This window comes from Stenella coeruleoalba (assembly GCF_951394435.1).
Source record: "Stenella coeruleoalba genome assembly, chromosome: 6".
In the NCBI taxonomy this organism is placed as follows: domain Eukaryota; kingdom Metazoa; phylum Chordata; class Mammalia; order Artiodactyla; family Delphinidae; genus Stenella; species Stenella coeruleoalba.
In genome coordinates, this window is record NC_137151.1 from 109633523 (window position 1) to 109661097 (window position 27575).

Here is a 27575-nt window from a genome sequence, read left to right on the forward strand (position 1 = left end):
ATTGGCCGAGTGTCTCCGAAGGGGCGGGGGAATGGTGCAAGCTAGGGAAGGCAAAATAGAACAGCGGAGTCGGCATGGTCACGTGCTCAGGGCGGGAAATCTGACCGCACGTCCTGCCGGAGTCCTTGACCTCCACGGAACCAGGGATCGGAAGCTGCCCTCTGCTCGCCCAGTAGGTCGGTATACCCAAGCGATCGCATTGGCCAGCTTTCCCACATGGCCGACCCGGTCCCCAGCCACCTGGGTGGTTCACACACACCCCACACCCCGCTTGCCCCCAGAACCTTGGCCACTCGAGACAACAAGCCGCGACCTGGTCAAAATCCCTTCTTTATTAAGGGTTGTCAAGCTGTACACGGTCCCCACCCCACTCCGCTGTAAGTTCGGGCAGCGTAGTTCACCGCTCACCCGCAGCGGACCGCAGCTGGGTGAGGGGTGGGGCGAAGGGAAGGAGCTGGGTCCCAGCATGCAATGCGGCAGCCCAAGGCGAAGACGTCCTGTCGCCCCTCCATCCCCCTCAAGGGACAGTGGGATGCAGGCCAGAGCTCTCTTGCTGATAGGCAGCCAGTCGAGGGCACACTTCCAGCCCTGTCCATCCCATGTGCAGGTGGTGGGGCGGGGTACAATAAGCAGCAATAGGGGCCAGGAAGGCCTCAGTCTCCCGGGGGACCCATCTTAAAAGTTGGAGAGGGCAGCAAAGAGTTTCCATCCTGCTCCTGCAATTTAGAAACTTCCTTCTTAGTGTCAAAAGATAGCATGAGGGGAGCTAGGAGCTAAAGCCTCCACACCAAGACAAAGCAAAAGCTGAACAGAAGGGGAACAAGCGAACGGAACAGGAGCAAGTGGCACACATGCCAGTGATGTGCAGGAAGCAGGGGAGAGGTGAGCAGGCTGCAGCACTGGGAGAGAACTGGGGGTGAGGTAAGGGCCACAGCCTGAGCTGCTCATCTGTTCAGGGTGCGGGGAGGGCGGCTGCAGAGGTTGAGGGTCCAGGCCCACCTCCCCACTCCACAGTTGGCACAGGTTCTCCCTGCTTGGCAGCTTCTGTGGTGGGCAGTCCTCTGGAGACTTGCAGGGTTGGGTGCAAAGGTGGCAGTACTGGGGCTGGGCTGGGGACCAGTTTCTAGCACCACACTCTGAGCCAAGGGGTGTCCTGGGGATGAGGCTAGAGTCCTGTGTGCCCTGGTTCCTAGGCCCCCAATCTCTCTCCTGGGGCTGTGGCGAGCCCAGCATTGGCACCTTCCTTGGCCAGGCACAGACACACAAACACCACACGCGTGGAGCCAGGCAACACTCAGAGGAGCCCTCCATGGCAGGCGGATGGGATGGCAGGGCAACGGTGGCCTCCATCCTGGGGCATAGGGACCCTCCTCAGCCTCGTCTATACCTGTGGAGAGAAAAGGGTTGGTAATGGAGATAGTCTTCAGCTATCTGCTTACACAACAGAAGCCTGGAGATAAAGGAAATGGAAAACTTGATTCTTAAGGAGGTAAGCAAAGGAAAAATCAAGTCCTGGATTTCACAGCAGGTGAGGGAAGAAAAGGAAGTGTACTTTGGTGGGGAAGTTGCAGTATCTCTGCCTGAGAGGCCCACCTCCCTTCACATGAGAAGTTTTGACCTCAGCCTGCAAGTTACTGCTTCTGGCATTTGTTTTGGGGTCTTGAAGCCCTTACCTTGTGCACCTGAGGGGGAAGCTCATCCTCTGAGCCCTCTTCGGGCACGGGCTCTGGGTGCCTTGATGCTGACTGCCCATCTTCAGCCCATCCTCCAAGGGGCAGCCGAGAGAAGTGAGAGGGAGCCCGGGGCACTGTTCCAGGATCTAAAGATACAAGTAAATACTCTTAGAATGAACTCAAACAGGAACGAGGAGAAGGGTGCTGGGGCTTTTGGGGGTAGGGGGAAGTGCGGGGGAGGGATTAGTCTCCTTGGGTCTGGTCCCTCTGACTTCTTTCGTCCCCTAGAGGCCCCAGAAGGACCACCCTTCCCTGAAGACTCTGTGTCCTTCCCAGTGGATACCTGTGATGCCTCCGTAGCGCCTCTGGAAGCCCCCATGCAGGGCAGTGGTCTCAGGAGCTCCAGGCCGGGATGCAGCACAGGGATAGCTGGCGGAGCGGGGGATAGGCTGGGGGCCCCGGGCACCCTCTCCCCCCTCTTCGGGGGCACTCTCCCCACTCTCATCACTCTCCCGGCGGTGCCACACATGCCGCTCAGGTTCAGCCTGGGCCTGCTGCTTGTGGAGCTGAGAAGTGGGGGATTCATTAGTTGGGGACAAAAGAATATCTGTCTGAAATAGCTACCCTCCACCATGGTATCGGCCAGTTCCCATTTATACTGCCTCACCTAGAATCACTGACCCAGAGTATCTGATGTGTTAATAATGTGTAACATACACATGATATCTTACAGGTTAAATTCTCAGCAGATCCCTGGAACAAGCCTGTGCATAAATTGTAATAGCTCTCATTTTCCCCAGTCATTTGATTCTGGAACAAATTGGTTGTGAATCTAAGTACCAGGAACTCTTTTAGGTGCTAGGGATACAGCAGTGAACAAAATAGACAAAAATTCCAACTCCTGTGGGGCTTATATACTTGGGGGAAGTGGGGAAGGATAGATAATAAACAAATAAATAAGGGAAAAATACAATGTCCCATGGTGCTAAATGCTTTGGAGAGAAAAACAGAACAGGAAGGTTCAGGAGGGTAGGCAAGGGAGGCTTTTACTCAGGGTGGCCAGAGGTGGTCTCATGGGGAAAGAAGGAGCATACTTGAATGAGAAGGAGGGAGCCCTGTGGATATCTCAGGGAAGTAGGTTCTTGGCAGGGGAAACCACAAGTGCGGAAAAGGCCTGGGTAAAAGTAAGCTAGGCTAAAAAGGATAGGAAGAGGATGTATGTGGGAATGGAGATTGCAGAGCAGGTAAATGGCAGAGAAGAGATTTGAACCCAGGTCTTACTTCACATCTAAAACCCTCTGTTTTCAGCCGCCACCTTGGTTCTACGACCCTGCCCCTTCCAGCCCACTCACCTGGTGCATATAGAGGGCATGCAGGCTCATCTCAGTGGATGCATATTCCGACAGCACCAGGCTCTGCAGCTGTCCTTCCCACACACTGCTCCCGGAGCTGGCTGTCCTGGCATCCACCCTGCCCCCCAGCACAGACAGCAGTCATCAACATTTCTGAGACCCACACAAATTGCTGGGGGCTACTGCCATGCCCTCCTCTCATGGCCCACCTCTACTCACCCAGAGCCTGTCATGGTGCTGGGAGCCCGGCCTGTGGGAGCCTGACCAGGCTGCAGCGGGGAGAAGGAGCGCAGGGCAGAGGCGACCTCAGCCCTGTGCCTGGAGCCCTGCAAGTCTCTGGGCAGTGGGGGGCCCCGGCAGGATGAGCCGGCTACCACATTTGCAATAAGGCTCAGTGGCTATGAAAGAAAAGAGTGGGTAGAATTCTCAGGGCATAGGGAGGCCTCTGAGTTCCCCAGTATTCTGCACATTAGGACCCGGTGGCACAGACTGGACAGAAGGAAACTGACCCGGTAGGCCCTTCCGCCCCATGCGCATGTCCCACCTCCCAGCTCCTGGAGTCCACTCTTCCTGTCATCTCCCAGTCCCTAGGAACGCACCTCAGACTCAGATTGTAAGGATTGGATGGACGTAAAGAGGGCATTTTCCGGGAGCAGACCCCCTTGGGCAAGGCCTGCAGCTGCTCCGTCCCGCTGAACTTGCTCCTTGAGGAAACCGAGGAAGGCCGTGCTCTCACGTGGTGGCTGCCAGCCAGGGTTGGTGATGGCAAAGTGCATGAGTGACAACTCTGTCTTCCCATCCTCGGCTTGCTGGTACACTGAGGCCTCCGTCTGCCCACCGGACAGCCACTGTACAAGGGAGGCTGCAGTGAGCAGGACTGTCCCCTTACAGGAACCCTTTTTGTACCTTTCCTGCTAGTGGGGAGGCCTTGCCCCTGGAGGGCAGAGACCACAATGCACTGCTGTATCTTGTCCAGGGGCCCTGGTGCCCACCCCACGAGTAGCCACATGCCAGGCTAGCTGCTTGGTTTGTGCCTTTCAGGGAGCTTGGCCAAGGGTGCAAGTTTAAGGTTATAATCGAGCCCAGGCTCCTGTTTACAAAGCAGTGTGTGCCCTGGTACAGGGTTGCCCCAAGGCAGGGCTGCCTTTTTGTGATTTGTTGGCTCAGAGGGTGCCTTTTTGCAGTTTGCCCAAAGACACTGTATATGCCAGCATCACCTCTGGCCAACTGCCCCCCTCCCTCCTTTCCTAATACCTGGGGGTGCCCATGCTGGCGAACATCCATCTGAGCGAAGGAGCAGGTATCTCCAACACCAACGACCTCCACGGTGAAATTGCGGAAGAAGTCTATAATCTCCAGGGCCCGTGGGCGCAGGCAGAAGATGAGGATGAGGGGTGTGACAATGGGGCTCAGTAACTCCTCCAAGATAAACACCTAAAAGGGAAGGGATCAGGGTCACAAGAGAGCAGGAGGGAGCCCAGCCCTCGCCACCAGGCTATCAGCCAGTCTCTAGCAGGCCCTAACTCCAACTCCACTCACTGCCTTGTACTGGAAGAGCTGGGCAAACTCGTCCCGGGTCTGCGAGCGGTGGGCATTACCCTGCCAGTGGTCAGGCATGTAGTGGATGTGAGCGAGGATCACGCGGAGCAGCTGCTCAGGGCAGAACACCATGTGCTGGTCCGGAATAAAGGACCTAGTGGGATCAGGGTCATGGTGAGACATAAGCCCCCGGGAATGCTAGTTGGCTTGCTCCCACCTGCTCCCCTGGCCCACCTGCACACGGTCACGGTGACCCCCAGGAGCGTGACAGTGGTGAGGACATGTTCCACAGCCAACACATCTTCGTCGTAGATGGTGAGGGCAATGAGCACGGCCAGGATGGAGCCAGCAAAGAAGGCGCAGTTCTTGGCCAGCAGTGTCAGCAGAGGTGACAAGAAGCAATTCATGTACTTGGATGCGGGCTTGTAGCCTCGGTTGAGGCGGGACTGTAGCTCGTGCTCCAGCTCGTTGAAGTGGCGGAGGTAGCAGCGGCCGTAGAGCGACCAGCAACGTGCTCCCAGGGCCCCCGGCTCCCGCTTCAGCACCTCGGCGTAACTGAAAAAGGCATAGAGGATCTGCCAGATGAGGATGAGGGGGCACAGCAGGAAGTTGGCGATGCCAATCCACAGGATGCGGTTGCTGAGACGCTGGGCCAGCTCGAGCCGTTGTCCCCCACGTTTGTACTCAGCCTTGAGGCTCCATTCATTGAGAAACAGAGAGCCAGGTCCCCAAAAGAGGATCAGCTCGAAGTTGTACTTGAGGCCCCGAGTGAAGAAGACAACCTCCCCGAGACCGGGCAGGCGGAAGCGCAGAGGCAGGAGGGATTTGTTAACCAGTGCCACCATGTAGTTCTGGAAACGGAGGATGCGGTGGTAGATGTCCAGCTCTGTTAGCTCACGCTTGTGGATGCAGATCTGGTGCTCTTTCTGGGTCTGCACAATCCGGGCCTGTACTTCTTGCCACGTGCAGTATGGAAGCGCAGACTATGGGGTGGGGAAGAGACGAGGGATGGAAGGTGGGGTTGTTGCCTCGGCCCCTTGCCCTGCATGAGCTGTGAGGCTCAGGGGTCCTCTGAGTGGAGCCTTTAACCGGATGCTCCTTGATCTGCAAAGGACGGCTGAGGCTGCCCGATGCCCGGGAATACAACCCCCCCCACTTCCCAAGCTGCAGAAGACGTCCTGGCCTGTGGTTGTAACTGCCCAATTTCCCAGCCTCACCATGGGGATGCGCAGAGCATGCAGGTAGAAGGAGTGGATCTCCCAGTAGCAGCAAATGTTATAGATGAACTTGATGAGCCGGTGAACCCAGAAGACACCAGCAATGACGAGGATGGTGATAAGGGAGCCATTTTCCTGAATCCTGGTGGGGAAAAGAAGGGGAGGAGGAGTGGCCCTTGAGGAGCCTTGGCAGACATGCTGCTGTCCTGAAGGATTTGGAGAGGCTGAGCCTGAGCCTGTGTTCTGGGGAACGTTACTGCCTCACACTCCACTCCATTCCCCACCTGCAAGCTGAACAACAGGCTCTGGTGCCCTCTGAACTGCAGCACTTACCTGGCACTACAGACTGGGGCAGGCAAAAAGGCATCTGGCAGAGTAACCTTGACAGGCTCGGTAGGGTGAAGACTGTGGTTCACCATCTTGTTGGCAAATAGGATGTCGTAGTCCACACAGCTGACCAGGAAGGTGGTGAACGCAACCACAAAGAGGAACTGCCTGGGGAGTTGGGAAGAGAGGGCGCAGTCCGAGAGATACCAGTGAAATAACATGGGAAAAAGGAAGAGTCTGGAAGCCAGACCAAAATTAGGGAGCAGCCTCTGGGGAAATGGGCTGGAGAACTCCGTGTGGGCTCTCTCTACTGCTTGGCCGCAGGGGACCCAAGCCAGCTCCTTTTTTTGCTCTTAGCTTCAGGCACCACAGAATCAGCCTGCTTTTCCACCTCATAGTAATCTCTGCCGCCACTCGCTGGACTCCTTCAAAGGTCTTAAATTGTGGTCTGTGGTCCCCAGTACCTGATTTCCTTTTGAGATGGTAGTTAGAAGCCCTTTGCGGATTTGAACTCTTTTCTTATGGAGGGAAGGTTTCCCAACCCCTTGACATTTGGCAAAGCCATATGGCTCCTTCCTCCTAGCAGGCTCTCTACTCAGCAGCAGGCCTAAGGTGCAACCAAGGCAGAACAGAGGCATTTTTCTCAAGTGAGTGGCTGGCATCTCTGATACCTCCTGCCTGAACCATGCCCATTCCACGGGAGCTCTGATGAAATGATCAAGTCTGACTTCTCTTTGTGGAAGAGACAGGACTTGGAAAGCTTTCCTTATAAGCGAGATTAAAAAAGATAAGGCTGTAAAACGGTGTCACACCCAGTCCTTAAACTCTAAATGTTTGCAGAGTTTTGAGCCTAGGACTGACTTGCATTGGCGGTTTGGGCCAGGCGTTGAGCTCAAAGAGAGGAAACACTGAAATGTATTCCTTCACCACATCGTCCATCCCTTCTTATACTTACATGAGCTCAAAGATCTCCCCGATGAGCATACAAGTGAAGCCATTCTTCTGGTGTAGATTATAAACGTGTAATTGTTAAGAGAAAGTGGTCTGTATAGACAGCAATTAAGAGCACAGGGACTTCCCTGGTGGTGCAGTGGTTAAGAATCTGCCTGCCCATGCAAGGGACATGAGTTCGATCCCTGGTCCGGGAAGATCCCACATGGAACAAAGCCCCCCGTGCGCCACAGCTACTGAGCGTGCGCTCTAGAGCCCGTGAGCCACAACTACTGAAGCCCACGCTCCTAGAGCCCGTGCTCCGCAACAAGAGAAGCCACCACGATGAGAAGTACGTGCACCGCAACAAAGAGTAGCCCCTGGTTGCCACAACTAGAGAAAGCCCGTGCAGAAATGAAGACCCAACACGGCATAAAAAAATTTTTTAAATTTAAAAAAAAGTACAGACTTTGGTGTCACATACCTGAGCTGAAGTCCTGGCTCTATGACTTTCAAGCTGTGTGACTTTGGCCAAGTTACTTAACCTCTCTAAGCTTTTGTCTGTAGTGGTGTGTTGGGAATAATAGCACCTGCCTCATAGGATTATTAGGTCTGAGATAGTGCATATAAAGTATTTAACACAGAACTGACACAGAATAAGTCAAATGACATTAATTATTATGGTTATTAGCATACCATCAAAAAGAATCACACTCAGAGAGGTTCCTTATAAACTAACACTACAAAATGCAAGGCACGTAGCTCTTGATAAATGTGAGGTATCATTGTTTATAATGATCATTATTTCTCTAGCCTCTTTCAGGCTCAAGGTGTCTGAAAAGGATTAGAACCATACCCACACCGACTTCTCATCAGGGGCCTGGCTTAGAGAGGGGCTGTAGGTCCCAGAGCTCCAACACAGAGACACAAAGGATATTCGAGAGAAGAAGAGATCAAGGTTTTCGATGTGGTGCCAAGGTGCTGTGGGTACAGGAGCAGAGACGTCAGAGCCCTGAAGAAGTGGAAGCCCCTGCTCCCTCAGTGTTCCTCCACCAATTCTCCCCCCAAGCCCCAGCTCTGGCCGTCATGTCCAGGAACTCACACTTGCTCCCCTCAGGGACATGCACCAACAGGTCCTCCTCCCCGGGGGGTGAATCGCTGTAGGAGGCCTCTAGGCGCTGGTATTCAGTGTCAAACTGCGCCATCACCACCGCCCCCTGTCCACCTTGTCCACCTGTGGGTAATGAGGAAGGAGAGACCCAGGTTCAGACACCTGGTGCTGTTCGTCTTCTCCCCTGCCTACCAGACCAGAAATGAGTGAGAAGGAATCCTGGGCTTGGTCTCCACTACCAGTCTTCTTGGATCAAAGGCAGAGAAAGAGCAGTAACCCAAGGAGAGCAGCAAGCTCAGGGCTTGGGAGGCCCTCACTGACCAATGAGGTCAGTCATTCCCAGAGCCTTTATTGAATGTCTACCAAGGCCTTGCTGGCCTGAAGGCAGATTCTGGCCCTGTGGGGGGTCTGCTTCATCTTCTATTCACTGGAGAGAAGGGGTCCTCCCCCTCCCCTCCTAGAGAAACCTTGGTCTCCCAAGAGACTAGCAGTTTGGAAGCACTTTGTAAACAGAGATTTGAGATAAGCACATGGCCCTACCAGCTCCATGGGCAGTGTCTGCTCCACTCCAGCCCTCGATGCCCTGGCTCTGCAGCTGCTGGAGGAGAAGGTGTCAGGCCCCGGAGAGTGGGGAGTGGGAACAGAAATAAACCCAACCCTACCACCCCCCGACACCCCATACTCAGGGGCGGCCAAGCAAGGGGCAGGGAGGCTGCAGTGGGAAAGAGGCACCCTTCCAGCCTAGGGCTATGCGTGCTTCCTCTGGTTGTATTATACACGGCCACTCATTCAACTCTAGGGTCCCAAGAAGTGTCTAAATGAACCTGTGGAGACTGAGTCTGTACAGGGCTGGACTGTTTCTCCATTGCCCCACTTCAGCCTCAGAAATTAGATGGACCGTTCAAGGTCCACGAAGCCCCAAACCCAAAAGCCAAGAAGAGAGTCTTTTCTAAAGAGGACCTTTCTGGTCAACTCCTTCCCTTGCTTCCCTAGCCCCAAAGGCCCAGCAGGCAGGCAGAGTTCCTGGATGGGATATACTGATTGGGTCAGTGTAGACCTAGATTCTGGGTGAACTGTGGGTTACCTTGGTCCTGGAGCCAGGCATGATCTAGGTGGCACTCAACCAGTCAGTGCAGACCCCGTGGCTGTGGAGCCCTGCCCAGCCAGGCCCCGGTGGGATTCCCTGGGTTAGTGAGAACCCTGGGTCCTAAGCTGACCAAGCCCTCAGGGAACTCACCACTTACTGGGTCAGTGTAGACCCAGGGCCCATAGAGCCCCTGCCAGCCGGGCCTGGGTTCAGGGGTTCCTGCGAACGTTGGAGGAATCAATCCAGTCCGACAGCCGATACCGCAGGTGGGCTGGGTTGCCTCCCTACACCCAGCAGCCACGACCCGAGCCCAGCACGCCCCCAGATCGCCCGGCCCCCGGCCAAAGGCTCGGCTCCCAACAGCGGACAGCCCTGCGCGCGGCCCCGTCGCTCGCGCGCGCCCCCGTCCGCGCGCCCCCGCTATCAAAACATTCCGGCTGCGCGCCCCCGCCCCGCCCGCGGCGCCCCTTCCCCCGTTACTCGCCGCGAGCTCACTTAGGGCTCCGAGGGCACCCCTGGCCAGGCCCGACCCGGGCCGTGAGATTTCGGTATCCGGTCTCGCGTTTCACCTCAGGGACGGTGACCCGGGTGATTCCAGGGGCTCCGTCGGCTCCACTGGGCTCAGCCCGACCCGGAGCAGTAGGCCCGGCGTCTGCCACTCACTGTCACCCGCAGTTAGCCTGACCAATGAACATGATGGGTGGAGACACGACGGCCAATCTCGGCGTCTGGGGCAGGACTAAAGGTTAGAGGCGGGTCTTGGAAGTCAGGGGACCAATTGTGCGCTCTACGTGGGGAGGGGTTCAGGTGCGGGCGACGCCTTTTGTCCTCTTTGCTGCCCCGTAGTGACGAGATTGTTGTGCTTTTGCAGAAATCCGTGCTTCGAACTGTAGGAGGCCGTGTTACTCGGCTCCCCGGGACCTTTGGGGCAGCTTCTGAGGGCGGGGACGAGTTCACGCGGTTTAGTCATTGCTGGAGGTCGTCGCACGGGTAATGAGGAGCGGTTGGTTAATGAACCTCAGTGATTTTAATTCTGTTGGACTGGATTTGGTTGCTGAATGCGCCCCCATTTCACTCTTGTGTGGTCCGAGACTGGGTGGTGTGAGAAAGCGGGCTGGGGTCACGTATTAACCCCTGTCACCAGGGCGAGGGCCGTGGTGCCTTGCGGCGTGGGGGAGACCAAGTCATGCTGGCGGGAGACGCGGCATAGGATCTTGCTTTGGGGAGCTCTGTTTCTTAACCGCCTTTCTGCTCAGCCATGTCGCCGACTCCAGCTGCAGCCCAGGCTTCTGTGTCGGTCTCCCTGTTTGACCTCAAGGCGGATACTCCGGTCCTTCAGGGCCTGCGCCTGGTGAGCCACGCTCCCGGGGAGGCTCTAGCCCAGGCTCTGCAGGTTTCCTGTCCAGGTATCTGGGAAGGTTTGGGGTGGACCCGTGAGGGACGTGACAGGGCTCTTTAAAGGGAGCTTATTGCTCCTTCAGGGAACACATTTTTTATTGGTGTTTCCCAGCTTAGGAGCCCTTGTTGACATTTCCTTCTACTGGATAAAGTTTATCAAACCCCAACCGCAGAGTGTTTGTTTTTTACTTTTCCTTTTAAGCTGAAGTTTGTGTATATGTTTCTTAACTGTTATGAATTTAAGGCAACATTTGTACGTGTAAAATTAAAATCTATATTTTGGTCAAAAAAAAAAGAATTCATTCGATCTCTGGATTTCCAGAACAGGCTCCTGAATTGTCTCCAAACAAGTCTCTTGCCATTGTTTATGCCTCATCACGTTACCACCACTGCCTGCAAAAACACTTCAAAATTCCTTGACATAGTCCAAATTTAGCTATTCCAATCAAGTCATTCCTTCTTGCTAAATATAAAACAACTTACTCTTGGTTTCATACAGCTTTAGTTTGGCTGTTTCTCTTGTACCTTTTTAAAAAACAAACTGCACACTGTAATTGGAAATATAAGCTAAAAAAGTGGCATTTGGGAAGTGATTTTTGCACAGTTAAAAAGAATTTTAACTTTACCAGAAATCATTTTCTAGGATTTCTCTAAACAATCCCTTTGGTTAATTTACATACAATGTTTGATTTATATTCATTTTACGTACATCTTTTCAGAAGCATATTTATTGTATAAGGTGATTGTTGTGCTATTCGCTTCATTATTACTAGATTGTAAATTCCTTGAAGGCAAGGACGTGCCATCTCTTTTTGTATCCTCCTCTGCTTTGTATATCAGACACTGAATGTAATCCTAGATACTGTGGATTTGGGCTCCTTTTCTACCTCTGTTTACCCTCCCCTTATTTAGGTTCAGGGGAGAGAATAAGCCCAGAAAGAAAACCACTCCAGGGTCCTCTGGATATTTCAGAGAAGTTGTTTCGTTCATCCTGTGACCAGACCTTCCAGAACCACCAGGAACAGGTAAAAGACCAGGTACAGAGCTAAATGGTGGAAGCAAAGGTGTAATCGTGGGTGGGGAGAGGTAGACATTTTGTCTTTAATGAATAAAGTTCCATGTTTTAACTAAGAAAGTTAGCGTTACCTGGTCATACTTTCTGGAGTTCTGTTAGAGGTCTTGGATACCATAAAAGGCCAGGCTGGGCCATGCTTCCACACTGTGCTTCCTTCTTTGCCTCCTGCTAGAGGGAACATTATAAGCTTGACTGGCATCGGTTTAACCTAAAGCAGCATCTCAAGGACAAGCCTCTCCGGTCTGCCCTGGACTTTGAAAAGCAGAGCTCCACAGGTGATGACTGTTGGGAGACCTGTGTGCGGATAGGTCATGGGGATGGAAAAAGACCCTAGTTTAGGAGCTTGAGGAAAGGTCAAAGATGGGGCACCAAACTTGCGTATCTCATGTTGTTCTCAGGAGATCTTTCCAGCATCTCAGGATCAGAAGACTCGGACTCAGCCAGTGAGGAGGACTTGCAGATACTGGATGAGGAGAGGGCTGAGTTTGAGAAGCCTGACTGACCCCGAGGCTTCCACCCGCATCGGGTTCTTTTCCAGAATGCCCAGGGCCAGTTTCTTGATGCCTATTGCTGTGTCCTAGGCCCTCGCCAGGCAAGTGCCTGCACAGGTCGTGTGGTCAACTCCAGCCTTCTGTATACTCAGCCTAGACTTTCCCTCAGCACAGTCCGTGTCTCAATTCTTTCCTTCTTTCCTGTTGGGGGTGGGTATCACACTTGACAGCACAGTCTTGGATTGAACTGGCTTGACTCTTAGAAGGGTCAAGTGTAATGGAATTAAGTTTGGAAATAGACCAATCTAGGTTTGAATTATGGTTCTACCACTTGACCTTGACTACCTCCACAAGCCTCAAATTTTCTTTTTTTTTTTGCGGTACGTGGGTCTCTCACTGTTGTGGCCTCTCCAGTTGCGGAGCACAGGCTCCGGACGCGCAGGCTCAGCGGCCATGGCTCACGGGCCCAGCCGCTCCACGGCACGTGGGATCTTCCCGGACCGGGGCACAAACCCATGTCCCCCGCATCGGCAGGCGGACTCTCAACCACCAGGGAAGCCCTCAAATTTTCTTATTTGTAAAATGGAGACAAATAAGTGGTATTAAAAGAGATGATGCATGTGAAGCACTTAGCATTGGCACTTATTTCTTGCTGTCAGTAAGTGCCACAGATATGTTCGTGCTGCTCCTCCGTCATCCAGGTGCCCCCAGAAGCAGCAGAAGTGCTGCTACAAAACCTGAAAAGCGGAGGTCCCAGGGACTGCGTGGTGCTCATGGCTGCCGCTGGGCACTTTGCTGGTGCTGTTTTCCAAGGGTGAGAGGGTGCTGCATGGGGTAAGGATGGAATGGATCCTGGTAGCCTGGGAGTACCAGCTGGTTTCCAGTACTGAGTCTGTGCTGTCTACAGACAAGAAGCGTTGACACACAAAACCTTTTACTGCTACACAGTGCGGGCCAAGTGGGGCACAGCCCAGGGGCTTCGGGATGCCTGGGGTGCGGCTTCCCGCTCTGCTGGAGCCAACCTGAGGCGCTACAGTGAAGACATGCTATATAAGGTGAGTTAAGTGTCCAGATCTGGTGCTCCTCTAATCTACACTTTTTCCCTCTCAACTGATTAAATGTCACAGTAGGGAGGCTGGCTCCTGTATCCTCCGTCTTGGTTATTTTTGGGTAGATGAAGGTAGAATGGGGTGAATGCCCAGGATTCTTAGTCCTGTCATTCTCCCTCCATTATCTTCTTTCTTTCTTTCTTTTTGGCTGCATTGGGTCTTCATTGCTGCACACGGGCTTTCTCTAGTTGCGGCGAGTGGGGACTACTCTTCGTTGCGGTACGCGGGCTTATTGCAGTGGCTTCTCGTTTCAGAACATGGGCTCTAGGCATATGGGCTTCAGTAGTTGTGGCACGAGGGCTCTAGAGTGCAGCCTCAGTAGTTGTGGTGCACGGGCTTAGTTGCTCCACGGCATGTGGGATCTTCCCAGACCAGGGCTCAAACCCGTGTCCCCTGCATTGGCAAGTGGATTCTTAACCACTGTGCCACCAGGAAAGCCCCCTCCATTATCTTCTGCCTCCCACTCCCTACACATGATCTGTGGGTCATGTTTTGGTTGGAGATTTAAAAGTCGCAAGTGAAGAGATGCAGGGCTGAGTTACTTTCTTCTCTAGGATGTTCGTGACCTGCTGGCAGGGCCAGACTAGGCTAAGGTGCTGGAGAAGGCTGGGACGATACTGATGCGTGCACCCCGCTCTGGCCGGTCCTTGTTCTTTGGAGGCCATGAGGCTCCCCTGCAATGTGGGATCCCCGACTTTGGGATATCCCCCTCGCTACCCGCAGACCCACCTTCCAAGAGCTACAGCGTGTGCTCCATAAGCTGACCACCTCGCATGTCCACGGTGAGCCTTCTGTCCAGATCCCCAGACTCCCTAGACCTTCCCGAACCTCCCAGCCCAAGCCTCAGCTTCTCATTTGTGCACCCAGATGATTTTCTAGCCCTCGTACTGCAGTCCGATGGCATCTTCATTGAGAGAAACCTGGGCTGGCTTCTCCTCAGCTAAATTTGAGAACCATCTTTTGTTTTATGGCAGAAGAACACCCCCGGGAGACAGTCAGGTTGGATTTACCTCAGACAAACTGGAAGACAATGAGAGGAAGGAAGGCCATTGAGGAAGAAAGAAAGGTCCGCAGTGATGAAAATGAGGCACTCGGGCGGAATGCGGAAGCTCCCAAACAGGGTTTGAGCACCATCTGGCAATTGTCAAATCTCTCTCGGGGTCTGTCCTAGAACTGCAGTGGCAAATCCCCTACTGTCATAACTTATTCACTTCCCTATTTATAGGTAAACCCTTACATACTACACACACACACACACACAGGTCTGTTTATAGTGTGGGGTATGTGGTAGCAATTACACGTTTTGTGACTTTTCCAAATCTATCGTCTCTTTTGTTCACTGACGTTCTCTCTAGTACTTTGAAAAGTCTTAGCATGAAGTCGATGCTTGAATGTGTGTTGTGTGGATCTTACATAATTTATCTGTCTTCTTGGATGCTCTGGTTTTGGGCTAAGGGCTGCTTGCCTCGCTGCAGGCTGTTGGCCTGCACGGCTGTCACTGCTCGTGCTTTCCTCTGTTGTGCACCACCCTAAGGCTGTCATGGGAATGTCCAAGGACTCTTGTCCCTGCATAGCTTCTTCTGGGCCTGTGCTTGTCTGGGCTGCGAGCCGCATCTCTGCATGTGATACTAATGGCTTCAGCTCTTGATGGGCTACTTTATCTTGGGTGACAAAATACAAACAGTTTTATTTCAAGTGATCTGGATTTTCTCTCTGTACATTCTTATGCATCTGGGGCAGCCCACAACCTTCTACCCTCTGCTTATTCCTGAGATGGATCTAACATAGCAAATTTTTCCCTAGGTTCAGAGTCAGAGGGAGAGGATGGCTCCCAGGTAGAGTTGGAGCTAGTAGAGGTGACACTGGGGTTGCTGGATCTTTGTGAATTTGAGGTATTGCCCAAGCAGAGGAGGAGAAAAAGGAATAAGAGGGAGAGAAACCAAGACCTGGAGGCTGGGGCGCAAATGACTCTTTCCCAGCAACCTCAAGGAGATGAGGCCTTTTCAGAGTCAGCCCCTTTGGGGCCTTCCCCAGATGAGGCCAAGTCCCCTGGTCAGCCGGAGCTCTGGGATGTGCTCTTGGCTGCTTGCCAAGCTGGAGATGGGGGATGCTGAAGCTCCGGCTAGCTGCCAGCCCCCTAGACCCTGGAGTTCTGTCTCTGCTCAGTGCCCCCTTGGGCTCTGGTGGCTTCACCCTCCTGCACGCAGCCGCCACAGCTGGGAGAGGCTCAGTAGGTAAGGGCCCTCGTGCCGGCCCCTCCTGACGATGATCTTGGCACCAGCTACTTGGCAGTGTTTCCCCTGGTCTGCTTGGGTGATGTTGGGAGGAGCCGGAGGCAGGTGACGTTGAACTCATTTTTTGGGTTTTCGCACCTAGGGACTCCCGGACCCGGCCACCGTACACGGTTGCAGCCGACAAATCAACACGTGATGAGTTCCCGGAGCTTCATGGAGAAGAATCCAGATGCTTATGATTACAGCAAAGCTCAGGTCAGCTGGAAGAGGAAGCAGCAGAGTGGGAAGGCATCAGAGATCCTGGCTAGGTCTTTTCTATTTTCTTGCAGTTTTACCAAGGATAGTTTGTATAGGTCTTACCTTATACCTTCCTGGAAATCCTCCAGGTGCCAGGGCCACTGACAGCAGAAATGGAGGCGCGGCAGGCCATTCGGAAAAGGGAGCGGAAGGCAGCCCGGCGGCACCGGCAGGAGCAGCAGTGGGAGCAAGGAGAGCAGCGGAGATTTGCTGCCCTCAGCGACTGAGAGAAGGCGAGGCTGGAGGTTCTTTCCTCCCCAGCAACACTTCCTTAGAGGTCTGATCCGGTGTGCAGTGTCACTTCTTGGGTACCCTCTCCACCACTGGGGCCTTGTCCGTAACACAACTTCTCTTCCCCTCAGGGAGCTCTGGCTGCAGAGCACCGACTAGCTGCCCGTTTGGGAGCCCCTACCCCTCAGGTCCCTGACTCTGCCATCATCAGTGTTCGGTACGTAGAGGGGGTGGGCGTGAGTGGGTAGGTTGTGATGAGTTAGAGGCCATTCTGGACAAGTAGAATGCGTGCCCGCTCAGTGTTCAGAAAGGCTGTTGAGGGGATTTGAGATGCTCTGGGAACCTTTGGAATAAAAACAGAAGTGGCAGGAGGAGGGACAGGGAAGGCTTGGATTAGAAAGTTTCTGGGACAGCTCTCCAGCCATTTTTCTTCCTCTTGTTCAGATGCCACTGGAGCTGTGGGACATCCCTCCAAGGCCTCATATTCCCTTTCACTACTTTGACTTCTTTCCTCTCCACACGCTGCCTCCAGGATCATCGCTGTCGGGCTGGGAAGCCCTCTTCCTGATCTCTTACAGCTCCACCTGGGGCCAACTCTAGGCTCTGAGAGGGCACATACACACTGGCCCCCTCTGGTTTCTTCTTCCCCACGAAACCAGAGAGTATTTGGAAGATTGAGGTGAGGGACATTCAGGAACCAGGGCCATAGAGGTGTGTGGAGCTGGTACTGGCTCTTGAATTTTAATCACAATGAAGTTTGGCAAGGAAACTGCACTTGTACTTACATTCAGACCTGTGGCCTTTGTTTCCTTACGGTCACCATGACTAGCACCAAGGGATCCTGCCCACTACATGTCCCAGGTCCAAGGGTTACCTTTCTTTCAGTGCCCACTTAACTCCATTGGTTCAGAGGCACTTTCAGCTGAGAGGGAACAGATGTGTGTCTTATGCACAGTGCCATTGAGGATAGGCCTATCCAGGAATTGGATTTGGGGCCGAAGAGGCACATTTTCTAGCTCCAGCAACGTGATTTTGTTGAGGGCTCCCCTAGGAAACAGCAGGGGTCTTGGCACGTAGAGGGTCTGTTGTGGCCCCCTCTTTGTCCAGTAGCGGCCCAGGTTAAACCCATTGATCCAGACTTGGCCCTGGGGAGGAGGAAGGAGAGGAATATAAAGGATCAGCTCTCAAAGGGGTAGAATTGTCCCCTTTGGGGTTTCTAATCAGAGAAATAATTTCTGCTCTCCCTCCTTCCAAGATTTTCCTCTCTTACCACCCTACTCCCCAGCCCCACCCTCACTGTCAGCAATACCTTGGTCCATCCAGGTAGAAAGAGAAATGTGTCCCCGCCTGAGTCTAAAATTGGGAAGGTTGTAGAGTAGAAGGTGGGGCCAGAGGGAGTTTGAGGATGTGAGCTTTTCAGCAACTGGTTGGGAAACCGCCACTTTACAAGATTATCAACTTTCAGAGGGAACATCAGCCACTGGGTAAGGACCGTTTGCCCCAGAATTGGTGGCTCCAATAGGCCCTGTGAAGAAGGCAAATGAAAATTCATCATTCTCTAAGTTCTAAGGCCAAACTATCCCTACTCAAGCCCTGGGATGCAACTAGTGGCCATGTCCAGATCCCCACAAGCTGCTACTTTGCTGCCTAAGCCCTAAGGACATAACTTTTTTTTTTTTTTTATGGTACACGGGCCTCTCACTGTTGTGGCCTCTCCCGTTGCAGAGCACAGGCTCCGGATGCGCAGGCTCAGCGGCCATGGCTCACGGGCCCAGCTGCTCCACTGCATGTGGGATCTTTCCGGACCGGGGCACAAACCCACGTCCCCTGCATTGGCAGGCAGACTCTCAACCACTGCGCCACCAGGGAAGCCCAGGACATAGCTCTTGTTTATCTTCTATTAGGCCCCTATCTTTCCAAGGGTGTTCGGTCAATAAGAATATGGGGGGTGGGAATTCCCTGGTGGTCCAGTGGTTAAGACACTGCGCTCCCAGTGCAGGGGGCCTGGGTTCAATCCCTGGTCAGGGAACTGGATCCTGCATGCCACAACTAAAGATTCTGCATGCTGCAACTAAAAAAGATGCCATGTGCTGCAACAAAGATCCCACGTGCAGCACGTAAGGCCTGGCGCAGCCAAATAAGTAAATAAATAATTAAAAAAATGAAATTAAAAAAAAAAGAGTATGGGGGCAAGGGAGTGGGCATAGCTAGCTCACCTTGAAGTCACTGCTGTTAGACCCGAAACTGAGCCTCCCCATGTTCTCCAGCAAGACATCCAGTTTGGCCCCCTTTTTCCCCGTCAAAAATAGGTTGTGTTTCATGTTTCGTTCCAAAACACCCTGAAACACCTGTGGATAAGAGTATCTGTGAAAGGGAGGAGCTCAGCATCTAGCCTGTGGCCACCACACAGGAAGCCACATAAGGACACTGATTTAGAGGGCAAAGAGAATGTAGCCCTTCTGTCACTTATCCATTCATAATGGAACCTTATCCTTAGTCAAACTCTTCCTCATCCCAGCTTATCCCCTCAAATGTGAGCAGGCAGTGGGAAAAGGTAGATATGGGAAATTTAAGACTAAAGTGTGCTGGGGAGGAGAGGAAATGGGCTCAGAGATAGCCTGGTATTAGGTTCTCACCCCATCCACCATCACGTAGGCACGGTCATGGACTCCATTGTTTGGCACCCAGAATTGTGCTGGCTCAGAAACAGTATGGATCAGATAGGTCCGGTACAACATATACCCATGGTCCTGGGTGTGTAAGAATAAGTTTATAAGCTGAGAGATAAGAAAGGATACTGTGGGGAAGATGCATAGCTGAGGGAACACCCGGTATAGCTGTTGCCATAACCACCACATGGGGGATTATGCTTTACCTGGTTGACAGCCTCAAAGGTCATTGGCAGGATTGAATGGATGGGCCCTTGGGGACATAGGAAGTCTAGGAAAGCCAGCAAATGCCCATCCTGTTAGAATAAGGGGAAAGTATCAGAATATGAGGGAACTTTCAGAATAGAGGGTAGGACAGGCTGGGCTATTTAGAGAATAAAGGGGTAGAATTAGAGAGTAATGGAGAGAAGCTTACCAGGTGTAGGCTCAAAGGTCCAAGCATCATCTTGGGGCTGGGGGGAGGTAAAGGTCCCAAGGGAACTTCCTGGAACTGAGACCAAATTCTCTCAGGAACCATAGGAAAACCACACAAAGAACCCCTATTCCAAGACCCTAGTGCAGGGTTCTTAACTGGGGGTCCAGGGAAGGGCTTCAGGGGTCATGAAGGTTCTGTAATTTTACATATATTTGTGTGTATCTCCCCAGGGAATCCCATTTGGGTGGGTGAGAAATGCTGCCATAGGGTGCTCAGAGGGCTCTCTGGCCCAGACAACAACCACTGATTTATGGGATCCCTTTACAAACAATTTGGGTACTCCCTCCCCCCAAATTAATAAAAGCTTTCGGTGCTTAATGAAGTGGTGGGGCACCTTGCTGATGACATTTCGAATAGCAAAAAGCTTAGGTGTGGGGTCCCCTGCTTCAGATATGGGTGCATCGTAGTCGTAGCTGGTAGTAATTGGAAGAAAGCGTCCCTTCTCATCAGCACCTGGTCAAACCAATTTAATTAATTCAATATATCTTTCAGGTGATAGGCACTAAGCAAAGAAATGCATGCAGAGAATTTTGCTATCAGCAGGGGCAGCAGTGGCCATATCCAGCTTCTAGCATCCTAATCCGTGCAGCCCGCAGATTCTAATTCCTTGCTGCCTCCCTGCTGCCACCCCAGGGACCATCTGGACTCACCATTCCAGTATCCAAAGTTGGTACCTCCATGGAACATGTACCTAAAGTGGGGGAGAGCAGGGGGAAAGGTAAAAGCTGACCCACTGAATCTTAACCTTCATCCCCAGCACCCAGTTACAGAGTCATGCTGGCCCCGGCGTCTCCAGTTACATGTTCACACTGGCTCCCAACTTCAGCATGTTCTCTAGTCCTTTGGTTACAGCTGGTACGGAGCGTGTGGAGTGATTCTGGCCCCAGTAATCCAGCCAGCCTGTGTAGTACTCAGAGTTCACCTACAGCATGAAGTGAAAGGAGCTGTGAGCCAGATGGGAACCGAGCCCAACCCATTTCCCACACTGACACCTGCTTTGATTGCCCTCCCCTCTGGCTCCTCACCAATGGCCCGCGGGGTTCATACTTCCGAAGTAGGGCAAAGATTTTGGTCATGTTGTCAGCTGCAGAAAGGAGGCAAAGGTGAAAGATGAGCAACATGGAACAGGTGCCCCTTCCCCAGACTTCACTCCGAACCCTTGCCCAGGAGACCTGGGCCAAAATCTATAGTGGTATAGAGTCCCTGGAGGGAGCCACATTTGAGGCCTTCAGGGCCATCTGTGGTGAAGAGCAAGATCTTGTCTCCAAGCAGTGCACGGAAGAGCCCAGCCAGGTGTCTCATGTAGCTCATGTCGCAGGCCCCGTAGCTACCGTATTCATTCTCCACCTGCCAGGGGAAAGGAAAAGTGGAGGTCAGCTATGAGGTGGAGAAATTAAGGACACCGGCACCTCCTTCCCCTAGCCCAGTCAACTTTCCACTTGTACCTGAATGCTAATGATGTTGCCCCCATTGTGGTAGAGCCATGGATGTATCTTGGGCAGCAAGACCTTGAACCAGGAATCCACTGCGGCAAGGAAGTCTAAAGGAAGGGGCAGTGCTCTGTTCATCAGGGCACCACCACCTCTGCAGCCCCCACCCCTAGCCTCAGTGCTAGCAACTTCAGTGCTGCCTGAACTCTGGGCTGCACTTTGCATCCCACTTGTCCACAGCTGTGTCTGGGAAGCAGTGACTTGTCAGGAGAATCTCTGAACCCTAAGCACTTGTATAGTTGCATGGTAATGAAATTTGAGCATAGGAAACAAAGCAGTATTTCTTGTAAATTCATTTTTTAAATGTAAGAAAAATGTTAAAACACATCAAATGGAGCTGTTATTATGTAATCATATATACTTGAGATTGCTGTGAAGTAGCATGGGAGTTTACAAAAGTGTAGAATGTCTGACCTGCACCCTGATGTAACTGACAGTCCAAGAGATTTAAGTCATCAAATGAAAGATGATATTAGGTATCATGCCTTAAATTCTCAACTCCTATTGGTGATTTCTGTTGACTCACCCTCAGAAGACTCATGCATGACCTCTGCCTCCTTACCTAAGCAACTCCAACTCAGGCTTCAGCTCTTAAATTTCACTTCCCCAAGGAAACCTCTGATATCCTAGATGAGGGTAGATCCCCCTGTTACACACTCTCACATCACCTCATACTTCCCTTTCGAGTGCTTAACAAATTATAATTAGCATTTATTTCTGTAATTGTTTCCCGTTGGTCTCCCCCACTAGTGAGCAGGAACCTTGTCTGTCAGGTTCATTTGCTGCATCCCTGTCATTGAGGACAATGCTTAGCAGACAGCGGACTCTCAAAGGTGGAGTCAACGAAAGATATTTTAGAGGGTATTTTTATATTCTTAAAACATTTAATTCCTTTACATTTTGTGTTCTGTATAAAGGAGGCCCAGGTGGTTTTGCCTCCTTTAATCCAAGCATACATTAACTCTCACTCAACAGGTATTTATGGGTGCTCACTATGCACTAAGCAGTGTTCTAGGTGTTAGGGATACAGAAGGGAACAAAATGGACAAAGATCTCTGTCCTTGTGGAATTTCCTTTCCAGTGAGGGAGGCAGTGAATTAAATAATCAGGTAAAATATGTAGTGTGTTAATGTCAAGGAGAAAAAATTAAGCAGGGAAGGAGGATATAAAATGGTGGGGTGAAGGGAGTTTAAATTTTAGAGGGTGGCCCAGGGAAGGCGTCAGCGAGGTCATTCTGCAGGAAGATAGAGGCAGTACCACGTGCAAAGGCCTCAAGACAGGAACAGCAGAGAAGCCAGCATGAACAATGGGGAGAAGAGTGGATGTCAGGGAGGTGACTGGGCCAATTAGGTAGGACCTAATAGGCCATTTTAAGGAATCCATGGTTCGTATTCTGAATGAGTTGAGAACCTGTTGGAGAGGTTTAGACAGAGAAATGACATGATCTAAAATATATATTTAAACTTATATTTTAAGAGGATCACACTGACTGCTGAATTAAGAATAGACTACATGGGGGAGGGGCAAAGAAGGGAAACCAGTTAGGAAGGTATTAAAGTAATCCAGCTGAGAGAGGTGGTTTGGACCAGGGTGGTGGCAATGGGGGCGATGAAAAGTAATTGAATTCAATATATTTTGAGGGTGAAGCTGACAGGATTTTCTGACGGACTGAATGAGGGGCCTGAGAGAAAGACAGGTGTGAAAAATTCCACCACAGTGTTTAGCCCGATGAATTGGAAAATGGACTTGCCATTAACTGAGACAGGGAGAGTGTATGAATAGCTGGTTTGGAGGGAACTTAGTTGTATCAGTGTGCCTTTTAGACCTCCAAATGCAGAAGTCAAGTAGGCAGTTGGATATATGGTTTTGGAAGCCAAGGGAAGGTCCTGACTGGAGATATTTATTTCAGAATCATTAGCTATCAGATGGAATTTAAAGCCACGCAAATGAATGAGATCATAAAGGAAGTAAATATATATGGAAAAGAGAAGTGTCCAAGGACTGAGCCCTGACACACCCCAGCATTTAGTGGAAAGGGAAATGGAGAAGGATCAGTAAGAGACTGAGAAGGAGTGGTCGGAACGATTGTAGGGGGAGGGGCAGGGACCAAATAAGTGTGGTATCATGGAAACGGTGAGAAGAGTATTTCACAGGACAAAGTGATCAACTGGGCTGAATGCTGCTGACTGGTCCAGGGGGATAAGATCTGAGACATCACCATGGATTCAGCAATGAAGAGGTCACTGGTTTTCTTGAGAAAAACAGACTGCATGTTGCTTTTCCATCAATACTTTATCATTTTAAATGTATTTCATAGTCAATTGAGTTTCAGAAATGCTATAAGTGGCATAAAGCTCTCCAGCACCCTAAGAAGTGAAACAGCACCTGGAGAGTCCCCAGCAGATATAAGGAATTTTGACCTTTTTAAAACAGTAAACTTTTTAAAAGGTGTAAAGCAGATAGAATTATTCCCTGCTCTAATGACTTCCTACTTGCACCTGAAATGAAATCCGAACGCCTTGAAATATTGGGCATCTCATCTTTTCTTTTTCATGCTCTTTCCCTAGGTGATGTCTCAGTATGCATGGATTTAAATGCCATCCTTACACCGATGACTCCCAAATTTATACCTCTAGCTCAGACCTACTCCTAAGCTCCACATTCACACATCCTATTGCTTACTTAATATCCTCCCTTGAGTGATAAAAATTTAACATGACCAGAACAGAACCATTGTTTCTTCCCCTAAAGTTGCTCTTTTGCCACCCCTTGTCTTCTCTGTCGTCCCTAAGTCAGTAAATGGCACCACCATCTTGACTGGCCAGAAACTTGATTCCTTTCTTTCCTCATCCTACCCACACTGGCCCCACCCCTCCCCCTCTCATCAAAATCTGTCAATAGAGTCCTGGTGACTTTTATCTCCAACCTATAGCTCAGTCCTGCTCTCTTCTTTCTATTTCCACCACTATCACAGTCCAGGAGTCATCATCTCTCTCCTCAGCTACAATCATAGTCCCCCAGTTAAGTTTCTCCACCTCGACCCTTGCTCCCCTCAATCCATTTTCCACATCCAGGCTAACGTAATCTAAAAACAAATCAGATAATTCTGGTTAAACTCTTTCAATGACTTTCTACTGTGCTTATAATAAAATGCAAACCCCTTACAGTGGCCTGTAAGATCCTGCATTAACAGTCCCTATCTATCTACAATTTCTTGTCATACTACTCTCCCTCACCCACTGTGCTCCAGCCATGCTGGCCTCAACCATGCCATGATCTTTCCTATCTCTGGGCCTTAAAAGATACCATATCCGGGAACTCCCTGGCGGTCCAGTGGTTAGGACTTCGCACTTTCACTGCCGAGGGCCATTCAATCCCTGGTCTGGGAACTAAGATCCTACAAGCCCTGAGGCGCGGCCAAAAATAAATGAATTAATTAATTTAAAAAAAATACATCATTCCTTCTACCTGGTCGTTCTCACCTCACTCTTCATATGACCGGTGTTTTCCCTTTCCTAGAGTAACTGAAATGTCATCTTCTCAGGAAAGCCTTTTCTGGCCTTCCTACCTAAAAGAGGCCCTGTTATTCACTATCTCAACTCCTTGTCTATTTTCTTGTGTAGTATTTTTAAATAATCTTATAAGTTTGGGGTTTTTTAAAATTAATGTTTCTTCCAGACTGGGTCTGTCTGGTCCCCCAGTTCCTAGCATTCTGCTGGGCATGATGAAAACACTAAATATTTGAATGAATGATCTCCGTTTTGGGCACTCAAATGACCCATTTTGTTGTTGTCCTTCGCTTTTTTCTGTGTCAAGTCTTTTTTTCTCAACTCACCTGGATCTGAAGTTCTCAGACGAATTTTAGGTTTTCGAAGCAACCAGGCTGGGAGACCCCCCTGAGACAAACATAAAGACAACAGAGAAGTGAGTGGGGGACTTCCCTGGTGGCGCAGTGGTTAAGAATCTGCCTGCCAATGCAGGTGACATGGGTTTGAGCCCTGGTCCGTGAAGATCCCACATGCTGCAGAGCAACTAAGCCCGTGCACCACAACTACTGAGCCCGCATGCCACAACCACTGAAGCCTGCGCGCCTAGAGCCCGTGCTCCACAACAAGAGAAGCCATTGCAATGAGAAGCCCACACACACACACCACAAAGAAAAGTAGCCCCGCTCACTGCAACTAGAGAAAGCCCGTGCAGCAACAAAGCCCCAAGGCAGCCAAAAAAAAAAAGTGACTGGGCTTTGTTGTCTGGGAGTGGAGTAGGGGAGGTAAGAAGGGAGGAAGTTGAGTATAGTGATGGAAGTGATCCTAGAGTGGGGGCAGATGCGAGTAGTCTGGGAACTGCACTTGGGAGGCTTTGCTTCTATTCATTCTCCCACTAACTCACCATCTCCCACTCTGCACAGATGTAAGGTCCTGGTCTCAGTATGACCAACAGGTTTGCTAAAGTTGCCTCTTTCAGAAATGCAAAGAGGTCACGGCTGGCATTAAAGTTATAGACCCCAGGCTCTGGCTCGTGGTAGTTCCAGGGCACATAACTGAGAAAGGAAGAGGTTAACAAGGGACCAAGGCAGGGAGATGCCGCGGAGGCCTATGGGCTCAGGCCTTGCAGGGAATCTCCAGGAAGCTGTTGGAAGGAGGTCCTGGCCCACCCTTTCCCACCCTTGGCTGGGAGGCCCTGGAGCTAGAACCTCTCTCATACACAGCCAGTCTTCCTGTCCTGATCCCCTTCTTAAGGGGGTGGTAGGAAGAGTAAATCCCACCCTTCCATGACTCTCGGGAGCACTTCTTACAACTGTACGGCGTTGAGGCCACTCATTCGCATCTTGAAAAGCCGGTCTGCCCAAAGCACCCGTGGTACCCGAAAGTAGTGCAGGCTGCCAGACACGTAGCGGAACGGGGCCCCGTCCAGGAGGAATCTGTCATGATCCCGATCCACTACAAACGACCGAGTGTCTGCCTGCAAGGGGAGAGACGGTGCTCAGCAGTGGTCTGGAGTCGGGGGTCAGCGTCTGCCAAGAGCAGAGATGGAACTAGCCCTTCCCAGTATTCTGTTGTTTTCACTTTCGTTCTCTCCTCCGCCATATCTGATCCCGTCTCCCCGCACCCAGCCGGGTGGTTTGATACTCATCCTACCTGGGGCAGCAGCCGCGTCAGGAGTAGCAGCAGCAGGGAGGGAAGGCAGAGCAGCTTCTGGGGAGCCATGGCGCTTTCGGGGCTCTTCTAGTCAGAGACGGTGGTCCGACCGTCACGTGGCGGATTCCTGGGAGGGAACCTCAGCGAGCAAGTGGGCGGAGACCACCTCAAGTTGCCAGGCGAATTAGTCTGGACTTTGTCTACAGCCTGCAGCTACCCACGACTCTACTAGTTTGTAAAATCCTCTACATCTTGCTACTCAAAGTGCAGTTCATGAGCCAGCTTCACCAGCATCACCTGGGAGCTTGTTAGAAATGCAGAGTCTCAGATCCTACCTCAAACCTATAGAATCAGATTTTGTATTTTGACAAGTTTTCCAGGTGCTCCTAAGCAAACTCAAGATTGAGAAGCAGGGATTTCCCTGGTGGTCCAGTGGGTAAGACTCTGTACTCCCAATGCACTAGATCCCACATGCCACAACTAAGAGCCCAGATGCCACAACTAGGAGCCCACATGCCGCAACTAAGACCAGCGCAGCCAAATAAATAAAGATTGAGAAGCAGTGCTCTACTACACTGAGCCCCCTGAGGGTGGGGAGAATCTCATCCAACCTGAATCCTCTGCTTCTATCACAGGGCCTGGCACATAGCAGGTTAAATCTAGATGAATGTCAGAAACAGGTTCAGAACCAAGGGAAACCAGAGGAAAGGGGGTGGGGGGGGACCAGATTACAAGAGGGATCTTTTTCCTGGAGAGTCCTTTGCTGCTTCAACAAAAGAGAACATCTAGGCCATCCTATTTTCTTTGGATGTGCACCTCTTTCCAATTTATCCCTGCCTGCTTAGGCAAGAGAGGTCGAGGACAACTGCCTGGTTCCAAGGCTTGGGAATTTGTGAATTTCCATTACACCTGCCTTCACAGTCCCAAGCCTGGGATGTGAGGACCAGGATAATATTATTATTATTATCAATTTCTGCTTATTGACACTGCTGAGAGCTATGTGTCAAATACTGTGCTAAGCACTTTACCTCTCATTTAACCTCCAAACAACTCTATGAGGCAGATGATTATTATTTCCATTTTACTGATGAGGAGATTGAAGGATACAAATATTAAGTAGCCTGTTCAATGCCACACAACTAGTTTAGTAGAGCTGGGATTTAAACAAGGCAGTCTGGCCTCACAGTTCATGCACTTAACCTTAGGTACTATTATACCTATTTTACAGTGAAGGAAAGTGAGCCTCCCAGAGGTTAAGTAACTTGTTCAGGTCACACAGCTAATAGGCTATTAAGACAGGATTCAGACCCTAGACTGGTTCAAGAGCCTGAGCTCTTAACCACTGAGACTACGGTAATGGGATACAGGCCAGAGCCCTCAAGGTTGTACTGATCAGAGCTCCAGGGGTCCAGGCCGCCAGCACCCGCCCCTCTCAGCATCCACCTCGGGCTGGACCGTAGCTGGCTGCCCAGTGCGCGGGAGATATGACGCCCCCTACCTCTGGCATTGGGAGATGGAGGTCCTGGGGGCCCTCAGGCCGAGGCCGGCTTTGCTCCCCTTTGGCGTAGGTGCCTGCGTCTTGACCCGTACTGAAGGCCAGGTGTGGAACCCTCACTCGGGTCCTGGGACCCGTCCTCCCGCAGGCCTAGCCAGCACCGGGCCTCTCAACTCCACGCCCCCACATCGTCTGGGTGCCCAGAGGTTGCTAGCATACTACGGGCCGTTACACAGG

At 51.5% G+C, this 27575-nt stretch overlaps 3 protein-coding genes across 12 annotated transcripts; 1 reads left to right on the forward strand and 2 right to left on the reverse strand.

The window, feature by feature from the left end:
• Window positions 1–4: 4 nt before the first annotated feature.
• On the reverse strand, window positions 5–9895 carry ATG9A (autophagy related 9A). 6 transcript variants are annotated; one of them, XM_079924067.1, is made up of 16 exons: window positions 9732–9895; window positions 8690–8744; window positions 8141–8272; window positions 7976–8019; window positions 7064–7128; window positions 6115–6276; window positions 5782–5923; window positions 4799–5547; window positions 4565–4718; window positions 4280–4459; window positions 3625–3873; window positions 3245–3423; window positions 3026–3143; window positions 2017–2239; window positions 1674–1819; window positions 5–1387 (listed from the first exon to the last, which is right to left on the reverse strand). In XM_079924067.1, exons 3-16 carry the CDS (start codon window positions 8241–8243, stop codon window positions 1382–1384), a joined length of 2520 nt encoding a protein of 839 aa, XP_079780193.1. In that variant the 5' UTR covers window positions 8244–8272; window positions 8690–8744; window positions 9732–9895; the 3' UTR covers window positions 5–1381. The 6 variants fall into 6 exon arrangements, with proteins under 6 accessions (XP_079780193.1, XP_079780192.1, XP_079780194.1 ...); XM_079924066.1 differs by having other exon boundaries at window positions 8690–8747; XM_079924068.1 differs by lacking the exon at window positions 9732–9895 and adding an exon at window positions 9387–9403 and having other exon boundaries at window positions 8690–8747.
• Window positions 9896–10110: 215 nt separating this feature from the next.
• ANKZF1 (ankyrin repeat and zinc finger peptidyl tRNA hydrolase 1) lies at window positions 10111–16653 on the forward strand. The gene is given in 21 exon segments (XM_079924163.1): window positions 10111–10642; window positions 11547–11659; window positions 11882–11984; window positions 12108–12208; window positions 12212–12301; window positions 12902–13014; window positions 13108–13255; window positions 13864–13893; window positions 13897–13987; window positions 13990–14091; window positions 14284–14430; window positions 15113–15409; window positions 15412–15543; window positions 15649–15746; window positions 15748–15798; window positions 15930–16064; window positions 16068–16073; window positions 16203–16288; window positions 16516–16552; window positions 16555–16577; window positions 16579–16653. Coding segments are annotated over 21 exon segments (2112 nt in total). The 5' UTR covers window positions 10111–10494; the 3' UTR covers window positions 16640–16653.
• Window positions 16654–16952: 299 nt separating this feature from the next.
• Window positions 16953–27559, reverse strand: GLB1L (galactosidase beta 1 like; the record flags this gene model as incomplete). Of its 5 annotated transcripts, none has more annotated exons than XM_079924158.1 (17): window positions 27342–27559; window positions 25844–25970; window positions 25501–25667; window positions 25095–25245; window positions 24541–24601; window positions 20661–20755; window positions 20388–20562; window positions 20241–20299; window positions 20016–20137; window positions 19866–19906; window positions 19550–19668; window positions 19156–19230; window positions 18947–19036; window positions 18708–18821; window positions 18288–18419; window positions 17381–17596; window positions 16953–17216 (listed from the first exon to the last, which is right to left on the reverse strand). In XM_079924158.1, exons 2-17 carry the CDS (start codon window positions 25910–25912, stop codon window positions 16953–16955), a joined length of 1950 nt encoding a protein of 649 aa, XP_079780284.1. In that variant the 5' UTR covers window positions 25913–25970; window positions 27342–27559. The 5 variants fall into 5 exon arrangements, with proteins under 5 accessions (XP_079780284.1, XP_079780285.1, XP_079780286.1 ...); XM_079924159.1 differs by having other exon boundaries at window positions 25844–25982; XM_079924160.1 differs by having other exon boundaries at window positions 25844–26009.
• Between the last annotated feature and the right edge of the window lie 16 nt (window positions 27560–27575).

Excerpts from the sequence above, each read along its gene's own strand:
- ATG9A (XM_079924065.1), bottom strand. The coding sequence starts at position 9,254 with ATGCCTGGCTCCAGGACCAAG. Across the intron at positions 3,144-3,244 it reads AGCACCATGACAGGCTCTGG|GGTGGATGCCAGGACAGCCA; the intron begins GTGAGTAGAGGT and ends GCTGGGGGGCAG. Across the intron at positions 2,240-3,025 it reads ATGCCCTCTATATGCACCAG|CTCCACAAGCAGCAGGCCCA; the intron begins GTGAGTGGGCTG and ends CCCACTTCTCAG.